The following is a 24,144-nucleotide window of genomic DNA, read 5'->3' on the forward strand; positions in this document are numbered from 1 at the left end:
TTTAAAAAGACGTTGCAACCTAACCATGGAGAAAGGACTGGACTAAGAAAGCTTGAAGGAAATGATTGTCATCCAAGCGACAGATGAAAGCGGCCTTCATTAGGGAGGTGGCAGTAGGAACAAAAAGAGGGAGATGAATTAGAAAGGTACTCATCATCTGAGCACTCATTACCAGAAATCACTTCATGTTAAGAGGCCCACATTTAGATGGTTATTCAGAGGACCAAAAATCATCTTAATATGAAACAGTTCTCTACTAATCACTTAGCGAATGCATAACCCTCATTTAATGGTTGTTCCATCCTCCCTGGGAGAAGAGCACTCACATCCATCGCGGACCAACTCACCAAGAGGAGCCACAGCTTCTCTCATTCTCAGATGTTACACACATTAAGAGCACAACACAATTACAATGCAAATATGAGGCAGAAAAAAAAAAAGACCCTGGGAAACTGAAAATGTTATAGAAGATGGGCAGTTTTACAAGTTCAATGGAAATTATTCTGGAGAATACAGGAAGTATGCCCATGTCAAAGTAGGATCTGGATGAGTCAGACTAAGAATTTAAGAAGGAAAAAGCAACAGGGACCTGAAACTCACTTTAAAGGAAAAGAATCTGCATTTCCACCAATTTGGAGAGGGCTCTGGGAAAACTGCTTAAGCTCTGGAACATGTTTTGCAAAAAATGCCCCTATTTACCATCTTCTGTGAAGGCTAAATGACGTTAAAAAAAAAAATCATATACTTTTTTTTTTTTTTTTGAGATGGAGTCTCACTCTGTTGCCCAGGCTGGACGCAATGGCATGGTCTTCGCTCACTGCTACCTCTACCTCCTGGGTTCAAGTGATTCTCCTGCCTCAGCCTCCCAGGTAGCTGGGATTACAGGTGCACACCACCACTCCCAGCTCATTTCTGTATTTTTAGTAGAGATGGGGGCTTCACCATGTTGGCCAGGCTGGTCTCAAACTCCTGGCCTCAGGTGATCTGTCCACCTCAGCCTCCCAAAGTGCTGGGATTACAGGTGTGAGCCCCATGCCCAGCCAGATCACATACATTTTTAAGGAAAAAAATAATGTCAAATATTCAGCAAACACGGGACTTATTTTTAATACATGAAAGTTGTAATTATAACCTAAGTTAACTGAATAGCAGATTAAGTGACCTTTTAAAAAATGCTTATGGTTTCATTCTTCAAGCTCAAGTATTATGAACAGTTTTTTTCATTATTTTCTATCAAACACTGGTAAATATCAAGTGAGTATCCTTCTAATGAAAATAACCTTTGATAAGATGAGCACAACCTTGGCAAAAATAGCTGCACAGTGCTGATTCCAATCCCGAACCTGCCATTCACTAGTTCTGCACCCTCTGTCTCATCTGACTACTGGGAACACCACCCTTTCCGTTCTAAGAAGGAAATGAGATGATGTCCATGAAGCCCTTGGTATGGCACCAGACACTCCTGCAACGGGTGCTCCTGGCCTCCAGCCCACTGAAGCCACCCAGTGATTACCCATGCCATTTTCACTGTGTCGATTAACAAAAGATAGTTCTTGTTTTCTGGTGCTTTTTTTTTTTTTTTTTTTTTGAGAGGGAGTCCCACTCTGTCACCAGGCTGGAGTGCAGTGGCATGTTATCGGCTCACTGCAACCTCCTCCTCTTGGGTTCAAGCGATTCTCCTGCCTCAGCCTCCCGAGTAGCTGGCATTACAGGCACGCACCACCACACCCAGCCAATTTTGTATTTTTAGTACAGGCAGGGTTTCACCATGTTGGTCAGGCTGGTCTCAAACTCCTGACCTCAGCTGATCCTCCCGTCTCGGCCTCCCAAAGTGTTGGGATTACAGGCGTTAGCCTCTATGTCGGACCAACAAAAGATACTTGTTGTTTTAAATGGACTCAAGTAGCAACACTGAAACAAGGACAACGTATGATCAGGAAATGTTTCTGTGGAAAGTTTGAGGAAGCATCTTATCAAGATTTCTTCTAGAGGACAGACATGGTGACTCACAACTGTAATCCTGGCAGTTTGGGAGGCCAAGGCAGGAGGATGCTTAAGGCCAGGAGTTCAAGACCAGCCTGGGCAACATAGTGAGACCTCATCTCTACTAAAAATTAAAAAAAAAAAAAAATGCTACATATCGTGGTGCATACCTGTAGTCCCAACTACTCAAGGAGGCTGATGTGGGAGGATCACTTGAGTCCAGGAGTTCTAGATTGTAGTGAGTTATGACTGCACAACTGCACTCTAGCCTGGACAACAGAGACCCCCTGTCTCAAAAAAAAAAAAAAAAGACTTCTTATATATTTAAAAAAAAAATTCCTGACCAGTTGCGGTGGCTCATGCCTGTAATCCCAGCACTTTGGGAGGCTGAGGTGCATGGATCACTTGAGATCAGGAGTTCAAGACCAGCCTGGTGAACATGGCAAAACCCTGTCTCTACTAAAAGTAAAAAAATTAGCCAGGTGTGGCAGTGCGCACCTGTAATCCTACTCGGGAGGCTGAAGCAGAAGAATCACTTGAACCAGGAGGTGGAGGTTGCAGTGGGCTGAGACTGCACCACTAAACTCCGGCCTGGGTAACAGAGCAAGGCTCTGTTTTTAAAAAAAAAAAAAGTTCCTTTGGTAATGAAACAATTAAAAAAAATTTTTTAATACATATGTTTAAGGTGTAAAGCATGTTTGTTTGATATATGTAAACATACTAATATCATTGATTACTACAAACAAATGAATACATCCATCACCTTACACGGTTACCTTTTGTGAGAAGCACACCTAAAATATAGCAAAAATTTTTTTTTGTATACGATACAATGTTATTAACTATAGTCCTTATACTGCCCATTAGATATCCAGACTTAGTATCCTATATAACTGCAAGTTTATTCACTAATTTTAATGGCTTTTATGAAAAAGAATAATTATATTCATCCTCCAAAGTCTTGAATTTTGCAGTTTGCTTGTTTTTCTAATTATTCTACAGAAAAAAACTACAAAACATTTCTGTTAGTCTTACAGAAGTAGAAGTGCTTATGCTGTTTGAGACAGGAAGGAAAAGTAAATTTTTTTTTTTAGGTTAAAAGCACTGAGGTGTTTAGTTATATAGGCTGACACCAGTGATTCAAATAACAAAATCTGAATAATAATTTACTACTTTAAAAGACTAAAGGTTAGAATTGTCTTTATGGCAGGCCAAGGTGTTTTAATTTTGTTCCTAAAAATTATCTCTTACTCTCTGATGTTTGTGAGGTTGCATGACAAACCTTTACAAGTGGTTTTAATTATCAAAATTTGTTTACACTTTTGTTTAAATTTCTAACAGTACTGCATTTTGGCCAAAGGAAGTAATGGACCTGATTTTCTACTGTGGCCAATTTATTGAATTTTAGCATTACATTTAAGAAAGAACACACTGACATTTACATAAAGAATGTTTTATTTTAACAAAACATACTCAAACAGTGTGCGGAGTTTTGAATTAAAAAGTTGAACACTAGTAAATCTTGAGAGGAGGCAAAAACCAGGAGAAACCCCTAATTCATTTCACAAAGGCTGTTTTCTAAACATGCTATGGACTAAATCAGTAACTATGTTCTCTACTAAGCTACTGGGGCGGCCCGTGTTGAACTCATCTTAGTACTTTCAACTCCCAATGCAATGCATGCCAGGTGTTCAACAAATTCTTGATCAATAAGAAAATAGAGCATCACAAAATTAAACAGGGCACATAAAATTATTTCTCCATTTTAAAAATAGAAAAAAAAAGAGTATTAAAGGATTTAGTCAGGTGACACCCCTATAAATGGGTTAAATTGTCACTGCAACTTATATCCTCTAATTCCCAGTCCAATATCCAACTCACCACACCACCTTATGAAGACTAAAGGGGCTCCGGAGGGCTGGAGGAAGCTGGAAATAAGTCTCTCTTTTTTCACCAAATTCCTATTACATGTTATCACCATCTCTGTCATGATCTATCACAAATTCAGGTTCTAATATTGTGTGTGTACATCTTATCTCCCTCGTGAGCCACAGAGGGCAAGAAGTGCCCTCTGTTTTCTTCTGTTTTAAAATGGAGGCTGCGTTCTCCTCTTACCACTGCACATTGACTTTCTTCTTTCTCACTTCCATTGCTCTTGTTCATACAGAATCAATCAATTAATGAATGACTGTGTGCCCTACTCTGCAGCCTTTAACAACACCTTTAAGAAGCCAAAAGCAAATTAAAGCCATCATGAGAAAGCTAAACAGAAACCAAGGTCTGAATGCACTGAAGTTAAACAGAAAACAAGCTCCAAAATGTTAGCCCAAGAAAAGGAGTCTGTGGTAGGCCAGGGTGGCCCACTTGAGTGTGAGGGCAGTGGAGGCTCCTCCTCCATGACTCACACAGCAGTCAGATTAGCAGAAGGCCCTTTCTCTACTCCCCCAAATCTCCAGAAGCAATCGTGTGATTCTGTGCGCGTCCAGCAACCTCACTGCATCCAGGTTCTAGTAAGCTGGAATGTGAATTGCTAGGAAAAAAAACCTATGTTTATTCCATCAAAAATGTCATTACCATAAGAGCCTAATAATTATACATTTGCACACCGATGGAGGAAATGATACCTGGAAGGGATTAACAGTCACTCTTTTTCCTTTCTTCTTGCCAACCACCAAAAGTTTGCCATGAAGAAAAAAACAAACTTACTTTGAGCAGCCAAGTGAGAACTGAGTCACGATATGGAACAAATTTATTCTTGTTTTTGCCAGCACTCTGATCTGCAAGAGCTGAGATAACCAGACCGAGGGTTGTGAGGGACCTGCATGGTACAACAATATATCAAATGCCACATTTTAGCACAAAGATTGAACACCAAGATGCCCTTGTACCTGCATGTGAGCAGCACCCTGTCAGCATTTTGCTGCTCAGTTCAAAAGCACACAACTCGAAATAGCTATTTTCCCCAATACTACTATAAGCAATAAAAATGCTTAGCCCAGTATTTTGTAGTACATAAAAATGTGAGCTATAAATCTTCAGGTCAATATAATACCAAAACCACGTATCTCTAAGAAAGCAAGCCAGAAACACAGTAATTAAACCATAGTACAAAGCAAAAATTGTATATATGAGATTCAATAATAGGATAGCATCTGGGTGATGGTGTTCTATCATCTCCATTTGGTTTATGACTCCTATGTGTCCTTCTGGGAGCCACAAGGACAGAAAAGCTTCCTACTCATAATGAGCTAACGATTCGGCTTGAGGGAGAAAATTTGAAGCCCATATGAAGGAACTGGTAAACAAAATATTACTTCGTATTATTCGTAGCACAGGATCACCCCTTCCATGAAAAGAATTACCTGACCCAAAACAGCAATAGGGCCACTGCTGAGAAACCCTGACCTGACTGAGTCTGTGCTCTTCGGCCCCATCAGGCATCTCAACAAAACCTAAAATGAGCCCACATGAAGGAACTGGTGAACAAAATATTACTTGGTAAAGTCTTAGCTTCTTGGACTTGGACAAGCACGACAGTGTCTAGCAAAGGAAAAGCTCAATGTGGTTAGTACATGTTTGTCCAAAGAGCAACACACAGGTCAAGTTTCAACAGCTCCACTCTGAGAGACCAGTTATCTTTGATCTTCTCTATAGCTAAACCAGTGGTTCTCAACTGGAGGGTGACTGTGTCCCCACAAGGAACAGCCATGGATGTTGAAAGTGAGCTTGGGTTGACACACCTAGGGGTGGGGGAAGAGGTGGCAGCTACTATCGCCATCTAGTGGGGAGAAGCCAGGGATGCAGCTAGACACTCTACAAAGCACAGGATCACCCTTCCCATGAAAAGAATTACCTGACCCAAAACAGCAACAGGGCCACTGTTGAGAAACCCTGACCTGAGGCTGTGCTCTTTCGCCCCATCAGGTATCTCAACAAAACCTCAAATGAGCCCAGGGCCATTGAAAATACCAGAAAAAAATTCCAAATCACCTTATTATTTTAATAACCACAGATGTTCCCTCATTGGCTATCAAATCAATAAAGCAATACAAATAAAGCAATACAAATAAGCTTGAGAGCACTTACTTGTTAATGTTGCTCCCTTCCTTCAGCCTGTCCCCTGCAGCGCCCGTCTTCGTTGCTCGTTCACTGCCAGCTAAATCCACCAGGCTCAGTTTGCCCACTTTCTCTCCAGATGTCTACAAAGGAAATCAATCAATGCTAATAAACAGAAACACAAGGCCAGTTGTGGTGGTTCATGTCAGTAATCCCAGCACTTTGGGAGGACAAGGAACGGGGATCACCTGAGCCCAGGATTTCAAGAACAGCCTGGGCAACACAGCAAAATCCTGTCTCCACAAAAAATTAAAAAAAAAAAAAAAATAGCTGGCCATGGTGGTGCGTGCCTATAGTCCCAGCTACTTGGGAAACAGGTGGGAGATCACTTGAGCCCAGAAGTTCCAGGCCACAGTGAGCTATGACTGCACCTCTGCATTCCAACCTGAGCGACAGAGTGAGACCCTGTCTCTTAAAAAGCAATACAAAAAGCAGTTCTGTCGCAACTAAATGAATTTATGATCTAAACCCTTTATTAAAAGTATTTACCGTTACTTCAAAATTATTTTGTGCTGCTATAACACACTGTAAGAAAACTGTACAATCTAATGATGGAGACACAGAAAATTTATAAAACTACTAATCCAGCCAGGATGAAAGCTAATTATCTCAGAAAAACAGTGCCTCCAAAATGAGCCATTTTGAAGGGTGCCCAAGGAAATTTCCAGAGTAGTATACAAAAGTACTTCTAAGAGTTAAATTTTACTATTACTGGAAACTGTGTTTAAAATTTCATGGATATTTATCAATAATCCTGAGACAAAACACTTGCAATTCTGACATAAAAAAAAAAACTGACCTTTATACAATAGAAGAATCCCTCAAAATCTCAAAACATTTTGTAACATTTACATCTTATTCATATATAATTCCATTTCATGTCAGATGTTAGATTTATATCTTTTTCTAGTTAAGATATTATATACATACAGATACAAAGATATCGTTATCAAAAGTGTTTTCTTATCAAGCACATACATGTAACATACTTTGTACTTCAATAGCAATACAAGAAATGTAGGAAACCAATACCAAAATCTACAGACTGAAATCATTTTTAAAGCCTTCCTTTAAAATAGACATTTCCATAAATAAACATGCTGTTAACAAAAGGATATTCAGCATCCCAAATCAAAAGCACTTTTAGTTTAAAAAAAAAAAAAAAAAAAAAGTCCTCAGTATGTTTTTTGTTTTATGCTGAAAAGGAAATAAGAAACAAAGAACTTTTTGTTGTTACACTAATCTTGCTGTGATGGTAAAAGGAGAAAAATATGCTTTCAGCAGATGAAAATCCTGCCAAAGTATAGCACTTTGCCAGGGTGATTATTTTACCTTCTGGTATTTGAAATGGACACACTAGGGGGTAGGCATCATAATAAAATATGTAAAATTCACATTAAAAGAGGGAAGACGCAAATATACTAGGCAACAGACAAGTCTGCAACGCAGCAGAAGCACATGTATCTCTGACTGGGTTTACTCTTCACAAGATTCAAAACCAAACACTCAAAAAGTTATTCTACAAAAGCGAGTGATTTTATAGTACAATTTCCCCAGTGTCATTTATTCCTTCTAATAGTGTTTCACAGAAGGCAACACTGCAAAAGAACCTCTGCTAAATCAGCTAGAAGTTTTGTTTTGTTTTGTTTTGTTTTTTTGAGACAGGGTCTAGCTCTGTTGCCCAGTGCAGTGGGGCAATCATAGCTCACTGCAGTCTCAAGCTCCTGGGCTCAACTCATCCTCCCACCTCAGCCTCCCTAGTCACTAGGTCTATGGGCATGAACCACCCACACCTTGCTAATTTTCAAATATTCTGTAGAAATGGAGTCTTATTATGTTACCCGGCTGTTCTCCAACTCCGGGGCTCAAGCAATCCTCCGGCCTTGGTCTCCCAAAGTGCTGGGATTACAGGTGTGAGGCACAGTGCCTGGGCAAGCGAGAGCATTACCACTGGCTTACTCAGTTAGCCATCACAGTTTAAAACTCAAAAACTGCTGGGGCAGACAGTGGGCCACTGGTCCACTTAACTTCTGCTCCACCTTCCTTTAGTGGGAGTGGGTGGAAAGCTTAAACCCACACTTCTCAGACTCCCTGGCAGCCCAGGCTCAGGATACACCTGCTAGAGGCTGAAAAGCAGAAGTAGAGCATAGGCCGCCTGCTGCCACTTTCTGGCTCTTTCTGCTGGCAGCGGGACTAGGGAAATGCAAGCACATTCTCCAGGTTCCAGGATGCTATGAGGCGGCAACATGGACAGAAGCAACTTCTCTATTCCTGCTTCCTGGATCACAGCTATGGGTATGCCTGGAACTCAGCGTTCTAGAGGTGTCCTCAGAGGTGGCACCACCCCGGTGGCCAGATGTGTGCTGTTCAGAAAGTTATTCCTCAAGAGGCAGTCTAGAACCTGGTCCTCCTCAGATGTCCCAACAACCCTGGAATCACCTGCTTCCCTACATGACATCCTTTTCTATTGACCTAGAGTGGCTTCTGTTTCTTGTCCAGAGTCCTCATTGATACACAAGTCTAGCCAGGACTTTAATTCATCTAACACCTGTAGAGGAAAAAAAACCACAATCCACTTTAGAAATATAAAAACAGGTCTGCATCTGAACACCTACCCCAGACTTCACATCGTAGAGAGTATGTGTGAGGGTGATTTTGAAAACTGCATGGGATCGGCTACTCTCCTCGTTCATGTTGGTTGCAGCAACTGTGCGAGATTTGTTACCCTCAGACATCAACGACTCGATATCCTAAGTGGAAACAAATCATAGACCCACATTTCTTTACTTGTGTAATACACACTAAAACCCTGCTACACTACAAAATGCATTACAAGTTTTGCTACTTAGTCAACAACATTTGGAGTTAACATTCTTGTTTCTCAATGAACATTGGGCCCCGTGGAGTACAATAGCCAATACCATCTCTGAAAACTTAAAGTAGATCATTTGCTACAGGTACAGAGGTGGCAGCTTTGACTCAAAGTTCAGAAGCTACACCTTTGGTCACACAAGATGAATAAGTATGCCACGCCAACCTCATCTAATATAGAATTTGAAAAAACTTAGTTTCTTTAACACAGAAGCAATACAAATTTATTGTTAAAACAAATTAGATTATACAAATAAGCAACACAAATAACTTAAATAACTTGTGTTATTTCTCCTTTCATCCAGGCATATCACCGACTACTACTATCTTAGCAGACCTGTTTTTTATTTATTTTTTTTTTTACTATACTTTAATTTCTAGGGTACATGTGCAGAACATGCCAGTTTGTTACATATGTATATATGTGCCATGTTGGTGTGCTGCACCCATTAACTCGGCAGACCTGTTTTTAAAAATTAGAATGTCAAGAGACTAATTTTCTGCATTGATTTACCACTTGGTTGCTACTACTACTAAAAAAGAGAAACAACAAAATACAATAGGAAGGTCAAGGGATTTTCTTTTTTTTTTTTAATGTTATAAGCTCTAAAACAGTTAACCAACCTGGATTTTAATTGCATTAACAACAATGCAGAGCTATGATACCCATCTGCCTTACAAGGATCTTAATGAGGAGTGAGAAAAATGGTATGTGTGAAAGTTGACTAGATGCTTCCTATTACCCAGTCTTCACTTCGTTCCAGTAAGACAGCCCAATCTTCAACTTGGCACATATGGCCAAGCTAAGAGACTACATTTCCCAGATGCCCTTGCAGCTCACTCTGGCCACATGACATTTTAGTGAATAAGATTTAAAATTAAAATAGGCCATCTGGGAATTCTCCTTCAGGGAGTAGGCGTGCTATCACGTGTTGGTTCTAAGAGCCATCTTGAACTATGGGAATAAGGACATTACCACACCACTCTATGTTGACCACTGGAAGGAATCCAGGTCCCTAATAACACATTTGGGGCCACCATATCAGCCCTGGAGAGCCTACCTCCATATTTCTTTTCCATTAAAAGTCTTGTTTCAATCATCATTCATTCATTCATACTTTCCAATATATACTGAAAAGTACCATAGGGCAGGTACTTTTCAAACACTGAGAATATACAATGGACAAAACAGGTAATAATCCATGTTTCAAAGAACTGTTACATTTTTTTAATGTTATGTGCAACTGAACACAATCCTGACACACATCACCAAAAACTGAAAATCACAATTTTCTATTAAAAGAATAATGTTTAAGAAAAAATTCAACACGATACATAAAAAGCCTTAAAGTAAAAACATTAACTGCAAAAGGAAGTATAAGTGGGCCCCAGAATGGGAAAACAACAACAAAAGATAAAATTCACAATTTTCTAGATTGATTCAAACCCACTTTAGATTCACTAAGTCTGATAATTTCTCATTTAAAAGCCTCATCCTATTTAGTCTATATTTATTCACTGGTCTCTGATCAACTACCTCATTTTTAGGATTTTTGTAAAATGGGATTTATTAAGTGATGCTATTATATATGCAATTTTAAAAAACAACAAAGTAAGCCAGGAAAGAGAGCCCACCCTACCACACTAAATTTAAGTCGTTCACATACAGGATGTTGTTACCTTGTAGCCTGTGACAGCCAGTTTAGAAAGTCCGTCGACATAAGGTCCCAACACACTATGCTCTCTGACTTTCAACGTCTGACGGCTTCTGTTCACGAAAAACAAAGAAATGATTTTTTTAACAATAGCCTATTTTTAAAAAGGACTCAGCTCTGCTCCATAAAAATATACAATGAATTCAAGAAAGACCCCAAATAAATAAAACCAACCGACTTGATCCCAGAAGAATTTAAACCAAACTTTAAAACCTTCACTGCAAAGAAAACTTCATAATGTGATTAAATATCACATCACTCAAAGGGTACATTGTGGGATGTCTATTTGCTACTACAAAGAATGCAGAGTCAAATAAATATGAACAATCTATTTGTCTTACACAGAATGTGGAACAAACAGCAGAAACTCAGTAAATGTTAACTGTGCAAGAAAGGAAAACTACAGACCAGTCTGTCATGAAGAAAGACAAACAAAAGACAATAAACTGAATCTAATGATTTCAAAATACAAAATTGGGCTTATCTCAGGGCTTCTAGGCTATTGACCACTGGAAAAAAGATGCTCGCACTTTAATCACATTGACAGCCTAAGGGGGCAGAGGAAGGAAGTACGATCATTTCAATAAATGCATGAAAAAAGATACAATAAAATTAAAATTAAATATTCGTAAGTTTTTTTTTTTTTAAACCCTCTTAGCAAACAAGGAACTAATAAACCCAGTAAAGGACATCTGAGAAAACTGTAAAGCACAGATAGCATAGTTAATAATATAAACCAAAAATATCAAGAATATTTGTTGAGGTGTTAGTCAAAGGGTACAAAGTTTCCGTTAGGAGGAGTAAGTTCTTGAGATCTATTGCACAGCATGGTGACTATAGTCAGTAACACAGTGTGTGTTTCAAAATTGCTGAGAGTAGATTTTAAATGTCTGCACCATAAAAAAAAGGTAAGTGGGTAAGGTGACGGATATGTTAATTAGCTTGATATAATCATTCCATAATATATACGTGATCAAAACACACTGTACTCCATAAACATATACAATTCTCATTTGTCAATTAAAAATTAAATTATAAAAAAGAGTGTTAATGATGAGGTTACTGGTGATTTTCATTTTATATTTTTTTCCTTATTTTATACCACGAATGTGTGTCCATTTTTGAACTACACAAAATCTTTTTTTAAAAAGTAATAAATTATAATACTTAAAGTTTTTTTGTTTTTGTTTTTATTTTCAAATGGAGTCTTGCTCTATCACCCAGGCTGGAGTGCAGTGCCAGGATTTCAGCTCGCTGCAACCTCCGCCTCCCGGGTTCAAGCAGTTCTCCTGCCTCAGCCTCCTGAATAACTGGGATTACAGGTGCACATCACCACACCCAGCTCATTTCTGTATTTTTAGTAGACACGGGGTTTCATCATGTTGGCCAGGCCGGTCTCGAACTCCTGACCCCAAGTGATCCGCCTGCCTTGGCCTCCCAAAGTGCTGGGATTAGAGGCATGAGCCACCATGCCCAACCAATGTTTCAAATTTTTTGGTGGTTCTTTGATGCCTATGAAGAGAGGTGCACACTCCTCAGCTTGATACGTATGCTCCTTTATAATCTGCTCTTGACTACCTCTTAGTCAGCTCTCCTTATCCTCACCTTAGGCAGGAATTAATTTACTTTTATCCATTTGTATTATAATAAACTTTGGGCTCTAGAATAGCAAGAATAATGTCTAATTACTTTGGGACTCTGCAGTTCCTAGCACAAGTCCTGTCACATAAGAATCACTAGATGAATGAACAGACTTCACTAACAAAGTGAAGATGAGAGAGATTAAGGTGACAGAGAGGACTTCAAATGTTAGCTTCCATCATTTGGAGAGGGAGTGCTAGTAACTAAGAAGGCAGGAGAGGAAGGGAAGAAATCATCATTTGGAGAGGGAGTGCTAGTAACTAAGAAGGCAGGAGGGGAAGGGAAGAAATCATCATTTGGAGAGGGAGTGCTAGTAACTAAGAAGGCAGGAGGGGAAGGGAAGAAATGTTGAACACATACAGTGAATGACTAGCACGGAAGCTGAACCGCATTCAATCGCTAATACCCATAATAAAGAAAGCAAGAAAAGGATAGTTCTAGAATAACCCTTCATATAAACAGTAAAATCAGGGGATAAGGAAATGACTCTTAAATCTAAAATCTATAGTACCCTAGGATCAACCACAAAAAAAATGTCACTTATTACCATGTAACTGGATAAAGCAGATATAGAGTATTTGATTTACTTCTCGCCCCAGGATATATTCTATTATTCACTTTTTTCCTTTCATATTTCCTCTTTTTTCTTACTGTATCCTCTATTATCTCCTGAGTAAAACAACATAATTATATTACTACATACTAGATGCTGAATTAATATAATTAGTACGTGAATAAAAAACGAAGTTTTCTCAAATGGTCTTTGACCGAAATTCACCTTTAGAGATTTTAATCCATTTACTTTGAATCTTCAGAAACTAAAAAAAAAAAAATTCCAAGAAATTTTCACTGGGGAGATAACAGCAGCAGCTACCACTTATTGAGTACTTACTGTATGCCAGCAAATGTTCTAAGACCTCAGGTGTATCATCCCAGTCTATCGTCACAACAGCCCTCTGAGATAATTGTATCCTATCATTTCCCTCTTCAAGTTCCCTCTAGGCCCACAAGTTAGGCCTAGAAAGCGTAAGAAACGTGCTCAATAGGTAACAAGTACAGGACCTAGATCTGGAGCTACGCGAATCCGAAGCTCTTCGGAATTCACTGTTAATTAATTACTGTAAGTAAGCTGTTAATTACTATACCCAAGACAAACACAGGAGAAATTACTAAAGACTGTACGTGTGCAGATAAGTTGAAAAGATGCCATACAAGCACCCTGGATTAAGCAGAAGAACGAATAGGTATGAAGTCAGTCAGCTAAGAATTTCTGGAAGGAGTTAAGTCTGGGCTGGATCTCAGAAAAGTGATGATCTTTGCAGAAGTCAAAGTCCAAGAGAAAGTATTCAAAGCAGAACAAAATGTATATATACACAGGGGTATAATATTAAGTAGGATGTAGGTACCTGGGCCATAAGGTACTCTCTGGCCTCTTTGTTTTGGAACAGTTTTTACTTTTAATTTCTTTTGAGACAGGATGAATCTCTCATCCTGTCACCCAGGCTGGGGTGTAGTGGCACGATCTTGGCTCACTGAAGCCTCAAACTCCTGGGCTCAAGCTCAACCTTGGTCTCCTTTCGTTCCATGTTGACTTCTGTGCATCCTACTCTCTGACCACACTGAACTGCTGGATCATTCTCCAAAGGAGATTTACATTTAATGATTAATTTACACCTTCAAGGTGTGGCAGAGGCTGTTCCCTACGCCTGAGTAGTTCTCACCCAACTTCCCAGTGAACAAACTTCCCACTCAGCACAAAAGTTATCAAGCAAGTACACTCTGTGGAATCTTCCCTTCTCCTCAGGGCAAGATCAGTCATTGTCTCTTTGCTCCCTAATTTGTAGGAGCCTCTTTCACAAGTTAAAAGCAGACTGCCTTGTATTTTAATTATTTGTTTACAAAACTCTCATTCTGTCCACATTGTGAGCTCTTGCATAGTGCCTGGCATACAATGATCACTCAATAAATGTTTGTTAAGTTTGTATAGAAGCACTGAGCATCAATTCAATCTCCCTGAGAGAACCCTGAAGATTATCATCTTGGTCAAGGAAAACTGACAACAGAGAAGAGCTGAGGGTTCTGTTTGCTCTTGACTGAGAGTCACTAAGATTCACTGCCTCTAAGATTCTCTTTTCCTTGATCATCTTCCTTATCCGGCAAAACTAAATGTCCTCCTGTTGTCCTCCAAACTTTCTGTAGGCCTCAGCTTATTTGGCTCTTTGACCTTCCTAATACTGTTTTTACATCAACAAGCCACAGGCTGTGGTCATTATCTCCATCTCTCTCCACTGTCACGCTTCCTTAAAATCTGAACTCAAAGAACTCTCTGTGGAAGGAATAGATTTCTAGATACCTCGCACTTTCCTCACTCAGTTACAGCTGCAGTGTCAAACCAGCATCTGTGAAGGCCTCCTAAGACTTCTGACCCAATTCTCTTTCCAAGTCTGTGCCATGCAATCATGGGCACTTTTTTTTGTTCCTGAGAATCTTTAAAAGTTCACTGTCCTAAAGACCAGGTTTCATCGCTCTGATAATGCCTCTCCCTCACCTCACAGCCCGCAAAGAGCTGAATTCCACCTGAAATTTCTTGATTAAAAAAAACCTCTTGAGCCCAGGAGTTCAAGGCTGCAGTAAGCTATGATCATGTCACTGCACTGAAGCCTATGTGACAGAGCGAGACCCTCTTAAAAAGTTAAAAAGTAAGATTTGTACTTAAGCCAATTTAAGTCTGTTTCAGTTCACAATGCTGAAACACTAAAGTCTCAAATTCGTTTACCCTTTGGGATCAAGGAGGTCTCGAACTTTTTCATTATAAATTTCCATGTAGGACACTTCTACTTTAAAACTCTGTTCTTCATTTTCCTCTTTCTGAGTTCGTTCAAAGAGTCCACTGCAAAGTCTTGGGATTAATCCAGGTTGGTCAGCTGTGCCCATCATGGTGTAAGATTTTCCAGATCCTAAAAACAAGGAAATCAGAGTTACTATTGTCTCTTTGAGAAGTTAAATATATAACCCTCTTTCTGTTGCTCATAATAAATTATAAACACTTAGCAAAATGCAATGAAAAATACATCCAAATATGAGAATAATAAGTACACAAGCTTTCTTACTGCACATGAGAAAGTGAAAAGCAAATGTCTTTTAGAAAGAAAAATAGGCGGGGCACAGTGACTCATGCCTGTAATCCCAGCACTTTGGGAGGCTGAGGTGGGCAGATTGCCTGAGCTCAGGAGTTCAAGACCAGCCTGGGCAACAAGGTGAAACCCCATCTCTACTAAAATACAAACAAACAAACAAAAATTAGCCTGGCGTGGCGGCGTGTGCTTGTAGTCCCAGCTACTCGGGAGGCTGAGGCAGAATTGCTTGAACCTGGGAGGCGGAGGTTGCAGTGAGCCAAGATCGCGCCACGACAGTCCTGCTTGGGCTATAGAGTGAGACTTCATCTCCAAAAGAAAAGAAAAAGAAAAAGAAAAAGAAACTTCTTTACTCATCCTCATACTTTTAGAAAATACCTAAAACAACTGAGAAATAGTGAGGTCTAAAAGTTTTCTGAAATAAGCTGGAAGAGCCATATAATTAATACCATTGTGCCTGCTCCCAACCAGTGATCACAGCACAAAAAAAATAGGTTCTCCCTGCAGACCCCAGAGCAAATTAACTCACTACCCTTTCACTCTAGTATGGAAACTAAAGAATAATCTTATTTTTTCTTATATAAAATTATTTTCTCGGCTGGGCGTGGTGGCTCACGCCTGTAATCACAGCACTTTGGGAAGCCAAGGTGGGGGGATCACCTGAGGTCAGGAGTTTGAGACCAGCCTGGCCAACATGGCGAAACTCCATCTCTACTAAAAATACCAAAAAAATTAACCAGACACAATGGCAGGCACCTGTAATCCCGGCTACTCAGGAGGCTGAGGCAGGAGAATCACTTGAACCTAGGAGGCAGAGGCTGCAATGAGCAGAGATTGTGCCAGTGCCCTCCAGCCTGGGCAACAGAGCAAGACTCCGTCTCAGGGAAAAAAAAAATGCATTTTCTCCTTTGTAAAAGAAATATATATTAAATAAAATTTAGAAAACATAGGAAAATAGAAAGAAAAAACTTAAAATTACCATAGTCCTACTGTCCAAAAACAAGTAACTACCGACACTTAAGTATAATTCCGTTTTTAGTACCAGTGTTTTTGCAAACATGCTTTTAACCTACAAGTTGCTGGTTTTGTCACGCAACATTTTATTGTTATCACAATACCTAAAGCTAATGTGCCACATTTCCTAAGTACCAGGACTTCTGTAAAAAGTCTGCACATGGGAACTCGTTATGACAACCCTACAAGAAGGTCTATGATCATCAGCCTTTCCAGGTAAGGACACTAAAGGGCAGAGAGGTTAAGTAACTGCCCAGGTCTCTCCACTGGCCAGCTGCAGGAGCAGCACTGGAGCTGTCGCCACTTGACCCCAGCTTTCTGCCCTTTCAACACGACACGAGGCTTCTTGAAAACATCTGACACATTCTTCGGTGAGAACATTTCTAGTTGGACAAGCTGTACGCTTTACTCTTATAAAAGTAACAAGTTCACTTCAAATAGATTTTCTTTTCTTGACCACAGAGATGTAAAAGCCAAAAAGCTTATTAGTTATTACTGGAGAGACATTAAGAAGTACATTCTTTTTGGTATTTTCTCTGTTAAGATTCTGAAAGCCTTAAAAAAGCATGATCTATAGGTATGGCTAGTAATATGTTCAACGGTCATAGCTCTGTATTTTTTTTAAAAACAACCCTGCTAGTGCCTTGTGAGAAAAATCAGTAAAGATAAAAGATCCCAATCCTAATTTTATCACATTCATTCTAAAATAATGTTATTGACTACTTTCAACATCTACAATACTTTCTGAAAGCAAAAATAACAAGGAATAAATCAGCAATGTTATTCAGTAAAATACACACAGTTCTACTTTCTCCTTCATTGATGCTTATGTGATTCCATGTTATTTAACATTACCAGTCTGTCCATAGGCAAAGATACACGCATTGTAGCCATCAAAAGCATTCTGCAGGATATTCTCCCCAAGGCACTTGAAAACAATATCTTGACCTGAGAGAGAGAGAATAAGAGAAAAGACATTTTAAGCCAAAACTACATATGAACAATTCATAAAACAAAAACAAAAATCTCAAAAACGTATAATGTGCTTATCTATCTCCAAACAAGATTTTTAAATTTGATGAATGTTCCCAAAGGCTTATGCCTTCCAGGTTATTTCTAGTTAGCACATGAGGGAAAATCAGCTCCCTGTACTACATACTTGAACAAATAAACACTACTAAGAATCCCCTGCAATGCAGAGCCAATGAGCTGCCCACTTTATAATCAATGATTATAAATATCTGAAATTTATACTTGGAACCCAGGTGTACCTGGATTTAACTATTTACCACTCAGCCAATGCTTTTATTCAGTGGGTACCAGAGTTTAGAACAATCATATATATCAACCCCCTCTCCTTTCCCTCAGTGACAATTTCTAATTACAGGATCTATAATACATACCAGTTAGGACAGGGAGTCAGAGCCTGGAAATTTCCCCCAGTTTTCATCATGGACATAAACCACAGAGTCAAGTTTATGTCCATGGAGATAAATGAGATATGTCATTTCCCCCCACAGGCCAAATGAGATATGTCAATAGTCAGTAATCGAATGTGAATCTGACAAGTCACCCTACCTCACTTAGTCTCAATACCATATGGAAGAACTGGATGCTTTTATGTTATGGCAAGGGTATTCCATTATGTCTCTTCCTTTTTTTTTTTTTTTTTTTTTTTTTAAATATCAGTTAATTTATACTTCTGATATTGGGCCACCTAGACCAAATGAATCTTAACTTCCAAACAGCCATAATATTCATCTTTCTCATAACAGAAGCCAAAACAATATGATGCTTAATATTTAAAAGAGATTGTTTAAAAACAGGTGACAAAAGCAGTTAGGAATAAAGGCAATCAAAGGCTGTCTCTGTAGCCCTAAACTTGTGGTGAGATGGGGCTTGAGACAGTCATCATTTAGAATAGAGTAACAGACTTCCAGAGCCAAAAGAAAATTTAGAGAGAATATGGTATCTTCCTCTTCATCAAAGAGAGAAAACTGAAGCTCTGACAGGTGAGGTGGGCCTAGGGATCCTTTTCTCCTTGGCTGGTGCTCCCCTTCTTTCAGTATGCCTTCCTGTCTCTCCCGCCCAATCTCAGGCCTCCAGGGCAATCTAAGGAGCAACCTTGCGCTCCCAGCCTCATGTAAGAGGTGGGGATTGTGAGTGTGGAATAGCCACTGTGTGCACTAGTCATGTAATTTCATCAACATATACCAAGAATGGCACATCGTGAGTCTCCCATTTTCCAATCAACATTAAAAACTCTAATAGCAAACACGGGAGGGTGTTGTCTGTACTTTCTAAAGTTATGCAAAATAATGCTATGGTACTCATATATATCCTATGGTAAATATACAGATATAGGTTACCATCCACAGTTCCTGGCTCATTAACCCTTGTTGCAGTCTTTTACATTGCTGGGGCACTTTAGGCCTCAGGAAACGATCTGATCTCCTACCCTCCTTCTACCTGCCCGAGGCAAGATTCTCCTCTGATTGTGGGTCTAGAGCTTCTCATTCCACAGGTCCTGCCTCATATCCTAGAGGAAGGAATGCTACACACAATGGCCAAGAAAAGTTGAACAGACAGGACACACTGTGTTCAGATCATGCGCTTTATGTCTAATCACATTTCTAATCAGCTGACCATCATGCCTATGTAAGGAAGTCTCCATAAAAACCTAAAAGGACAGGGTTCAGAGAGCTTCTGGATTGCTGAACACACAAGGCCCAACAGGAAGAACTCATCCAACACACCGAGAAGGTGCCACACCACCTCCACGGGGACAGAAGCTCCGGCACTTGGGACCCTTCCAGACCTCACCCTCTGTATCTCTTCATCTAGCTGTTTACCTGTGTCCTTTAAAGAAAATCCCTTGTAATAAACCCCTAAACATGAGTGTTTCCCTGAGTTCTGCGAGCTGCTCTAGCAAATTAATCAAACCAGAAGAGGAGGTTGTGGGAACCCTAACTGGAAGCCAGTAGGTCAGAAGTTCTAGAGGACTGGACCTGCGCTGGTGGGAAGGAAGGAGCGGTCTTGTGGGACTGAGCCCTCAGTCTGTGGATCTGACTCCATCCCCAGGTAGACAGCATCGGAACTGAATTCGAGGACGCTCAGCCAATGTCTGCTGCTTGGGGTGCAGGGAAAACCACCCCCATGTTTGGTCACACAAAGTCATCTTCTGTGTTGATGATTGTTATTGCGATGTGACAGCAGATGAAACACATAGTTTGGGGGGTTTGCCAAGCAATCGTGTAAAGGAAAAAATACTGAACACCTCTTCTATATGATCAGTAGCTGACAGGATGCTGGATTCTATTACCTGCATACTTTTCTTTGACAGATTCATCCATAGACCAGAAACAATGATCATAAGCAAACACCTGTTGAAAGTGAACATAAGTGTGTATTAAGAAAACCTTAACATTACTTACAAACCATAACTGATAGAACTGTTCATAACAGTGAAATACAACAACTTATTGTCATACAATGGGAATTAATTATGTATGTAGAGGCTTACAATGAGAACTAAACACCCTATAGGTGATATGACTCTATATTTTACACAGAAAACTATTCACAAAGTAACAAAAGAGGTTACAAAACAAAATGTGTAATAAAATGGCTATTGCACACACACATGCACCTATAGTCACACACACAGTTACACCTACAAAGTTTATTTTTTTGCAACGAAATTAGTAATCTTTGTTTTATGTTTTTATATGTTTTCAATATTTTTATTTTTGTAGTCAAAGATATTTTTAAATAACATTTAAAGATGCTCACTACAGCATGTCCAAAATAGCTTAAAATAGCAGAATGCTTAAATAAATTATGACACGCCCATGCACAAGTATAGATTTGAGGGTATAGAAGACTTACTGATTTTAAAAAAAATTTATGTTAACGAAAAAGTTATAAAAGTCCAGAGTATGATTCTATATTTGTACAAAAAAACTATATGCATAAAAAGCAGGCACAATCTGTATTAAAATGCTACTTGCTGGGATCTTACAGATAATCTGTTTTGATCTTTCGCCTTATCACCACTTTCTAGAATATCACATAGTTCTTTTGCATTGTTTGAAAAGCTTCTTTTCACTAATTATTTCTTTTTCTTTAAACCAACGAAGCAAAGCAAGTTTTTCACTGGCTGCATCTTTCACTTTTTCAATTTCTGACAGTTTCAAATCTACTTATTCGTGTTTTGTGATTTTCCCTCCTTAAAGATTTTTTTTTTTTTTTTTTTTAGAATTTTTTTTTTTTTTTTTTTTTTGAGACGGAGTCTCGTGCTGTCGCCCAGGCTGGAGTGCAGTGGCCGGATCTCAGCTCACTGCAAGCTCCGCCTCCCGGGTTTGCGCCATTCTCCTGCCTCAGCCTCCCGAGTGGCTGGGACTACAGGCGCCCGCCACCTCGCCCGGCTAGTTTTTTGTATTTTTTAGTAGAGACGGGGTTTCACTGTGTTAGCCAAGATGGTCTCGATCTCCTGATCTCATGATCCGCCCGTCTCGGCCTCCCAAAGTGCTGGGATTACAGGCTTGAGCCACCGCGCCCGGCCATATGTTGTCATTTCCATTACCGAAGCCCAGATTTTGGTCTTCTCAAGGCCCAATGTCTCTATCCCTTCCTATTAACACAGACATTAGCTCAGTGTTGGTGGCCAAAAACTGATTGTAAGCCCGCACTCACAGAGAAGGCTCACCCAAATCAGTTTTCACATGGTGAGCTTGGCTCCAGTCCCCAACCATACACCAGTGCCCCCATGAGTTGGCAAGAGTTGAACTTCCAATCACCTCCAGGCACCTGGTCTGATTCCAAAGCCCTCAAAATATGTCACTTCAGCCCTTGCTTACTGCTGGTCCTTGAAGTTATATATGTTGTTGTTGTATTTTTCTAATTTTGGGTAGAGATGGGTCTCACTATATTGCCCAGGCTGGTCTCAGACTCCTGGCTTCAAGCAATCCTCCAGCCTCAGCCTCCCAAGTACTGAGATTACAGCTGTGAGCCACCATGCCCGGTCTAAATATGTTGTTTTTGAGTATGATGACATGATTTTCACATTTTAAAATATTTTATCTATCCCTGCTATAATTTTGGTGTTGGCAGGAAAAGGTTTATGTGTAAACTCTCAAGATTATTTGGACCAGAAGTTTAAAGGTTAATTTCTTTAAGAAAGAAAATTAGGTTAAGATGGTAAATTAAGAATGCATACTGATATCCATCACCCAGCTAAAATTAACTCAAAATGACAGGGGGTAAGGGAAGTGGGGAAAATGCCAAAAAGGGAGAGAAGGGGGAAAAAGAACAAGTTTTTGAAACCAAGAGTGCTTGCTTGTGCCTGGATCAGAATTGAGAAACTCCTGAAAAAATAGTTCCGATGAAACTGATGGGGGTAAGGGTGGGGGCCTGCAGGGAGAACACAGGCTGCAAAGCCAGTGAGCAGTTCTGGGAGGCACCAGGAGGGCAACTAAAGGGGCAGGGAGAACACCCTGGCAGCAACCAAGAGGACAATTGACTCAGCACCTCTGGACAGGTGAGGATCAGCACACCTGCGTCTCTGTGTGAAACAGCAGGCAGGGGAGACACCTGTTCCCTGGAATGGGGTAGTGAGGAGGAAGCGAGGCCAGGAAGTGAAAGCAGACCCCCAGTGGGTAACAGCTCCCAAGAGCCCTTGGGCCCAGAAGATGTCATCCAGCTGCAGTGCTGTGTTACACACTGCTCACCCTCCATGTTTTTCCAAAGCTAAAATGTATTATCTATCAGCAGCGGTGGCTCACTAAGCCATTTTCAAACAGAGAGGAGCAAAAGGAGGAAGATGGAAGATGGCCCCAAAGGACTGGGCATCAAACTGGGAGGAACTACCTTGCAAACTCCAGGTGTCAACCATAGTGAGAATCATTACAGCAGAGTAGGATTAAATAAAACGTGGAGCTCAAACGAAGTTTCTCCTGCCCTAGCTTTCCACGCTTATCTCCATAATTTTATTTAATTAATTCTGTTCTTAATAAGGCTAAGTAGAAACCATCCTGATTCTTGTAAGCTTAGTTCTCACTTCAAAAGCCCCATCTCCACATGTGTATACAGTTGTCCCTTAGTATCATGAGGGGGACTGCTTCCAGGACCTCCTATGAATACCAAAATGCATGGATGTGTAAGTCCTTGTATAAAATACTGTAGCATTTGCATATAACATACAAATATCCTCCCATCTACTTCAAATCATCTCTCGATTACTGAAAACACCTAAGACAATGTAGATGTATGTAAATAGTTGTTATGCTGTGCTGCTTTTGAAATTTTTACTTTTTTTTTTTTTTTTTGAGATGGAGTCTCGCTCTGTCACCCAGGCTGAGTGCAGTGGTGCCATCTCGGCTCACTGCAAGCTCCACCTCCTGGGTTCACACCATTCTACTGCCTCAGCCTCTCGAGTAGATGGGACTACAGGCGCCCGCCACCATGCCCGGCCTTTTTTTTTTTTTTTTTGTATTTTTAGTAGAGACAGTGTTTCACTGATGATGGTGTGCATGTTAGTTTGCAGGTACATCTTAGCAGGGATGGTCTTTATCCCCTGGCCTTGTGATCCGCCCACCTCGGCCTCCCAAAGTGCTAGGATTACAGGCATGAGCCACAGTGCCTGGCCCTAAATTTTGACTTTTATTGTTGTATTATTTTTCGTAGTTTTTTAAAAACTATTTTCAACCCGCGGTTGGTTGAACCACAGACGTGAAACCTGCAGATACAGAAGGCCAACTGTATATTTACCAGAGATAGGTTCTAAATGGCACTCTCCTCTCCATTATTATTGGGTTTTTTTTTTACTTGTCTTTCTTTTAGGGATTTAACAGTGACATTTCTTATTCCCAATTTGAGTTGAGAGGCTATCACTGAAGCAACCATACCGGAGCTAAGCCTGTGTGCTCAACATTGTTCAAAGGAACCTGAGGAACAAAGAAGGTAAGCGCCTTGCAGCTAGCAGGTTGGGGTGCTGGGATTCCAGCCCACAGTCTGGATCCAAGGTCCCTCCTCTGCACCACTAGGCTAGCCTAGCTCTATTCCCCAATATGAAAGTGCCAAAGCCTGGCACAAAGTTGGGGACTAATAAACACTTTTTATTTACTCCAGCACTCAATCATCCTCTTCAAGGCTTAGCAACTTCATAAATTATTATAGGTATCTTCCAGGCAATGATTTCATAAAGTGGACAAGCCTTTTCTTTCCAAGTAAACACTGTAACAAATTCGAATAACATAGAAGCATACAGGAAAAATCAAGGTCTCCCTGTTCAACAAGTACACCTCTCCCCAGAGGTGACCTCTGAGGTGTTTAACCTCCCATGTGTTTTAAGTCAACACATTTTCTCTAAACATGCAACTGAATTAAATAAAATATGAACAATTTTTAAATAACCAGGCAATGGTTCCTTCATATCTTCAATGCAACCTCCAGCCTCTGCACCAATAAAAATTAAAAAACAGCTGGGCACGACCACTCACGCCTTAATCCCAGCACTTTGGGAGGCCGAGGCGGGTGGATCATTTGAGGTCAGGATTTGAAGACCAGGCTGGCCAACATGGTGAAACCCCATCTTTACCAAAAATATAAAAACCAGCCATGTGTGGTGGTGGGCACCTGTAATCCCAGCTACTCAGAAGGCTGAGGCAGGA

The 24,144-nt window shown here is 40.1% G+C and overlaps 1 protein-coding gene across 1 annotated transcript in view; it reads right to left on the reverse strand.

The window, feature by feature from the left end:
- Window positions 1-24,144, reverse strand: part of KIF13B (kinesin family member 13B) — a 194,979-nt gene that overhangs the window by 102,741 nt on the left and 68,094 nt on the right. Inside the window, exons 4-10 of the mRNA XM_025394677.1 lie at window positions 19,797-19,857; window positions 17,330-17,422; window positions 15,103-15,283; window positions 10,651-10,738; window positions 8,715-8,849; window positions 6,070-6,182; window positions 4,690-4,801 (exon numbers count right to left, since the gene is read on the reverse strand). Of these exons, the coding sequence (XP_025250462.1) occupies window positions 4,690-4,801; window positions 6,070-6,182; window positions 8,715-8,849; window positions 10,651-10,738; window positions 15,103-15,283; window positions 17,330-17,422; window positions 19,797-19,857 (783 nt within the window). The remainder of the gene's footprint in view (window positions 1-4,689; window positions 4,802-6,069; window positions 6,183-8,714; window positions 8,850-10,650; window positions 10,739-15,102; window positions 15,284-17,329; window positions 17,423-19,796; window positions 19,858-24,144) is intronic.

The sequence above is a fragment of the Theropithecus gelada genome, chromosome 8 (genome assembly GCF_003255815.1).
Source record: "Theropithecus gelada isolate Dixy chromosome 8, Tgel_1.0, whole genome shotgun sequence".
NCBI classification, from domain to species: domain Eukaryota; kingdom Metazoa; phylum Chordata; class Mammalia; order Primates; family Cercopithecidae; genus Theropithecus; species Theropithecus gelada.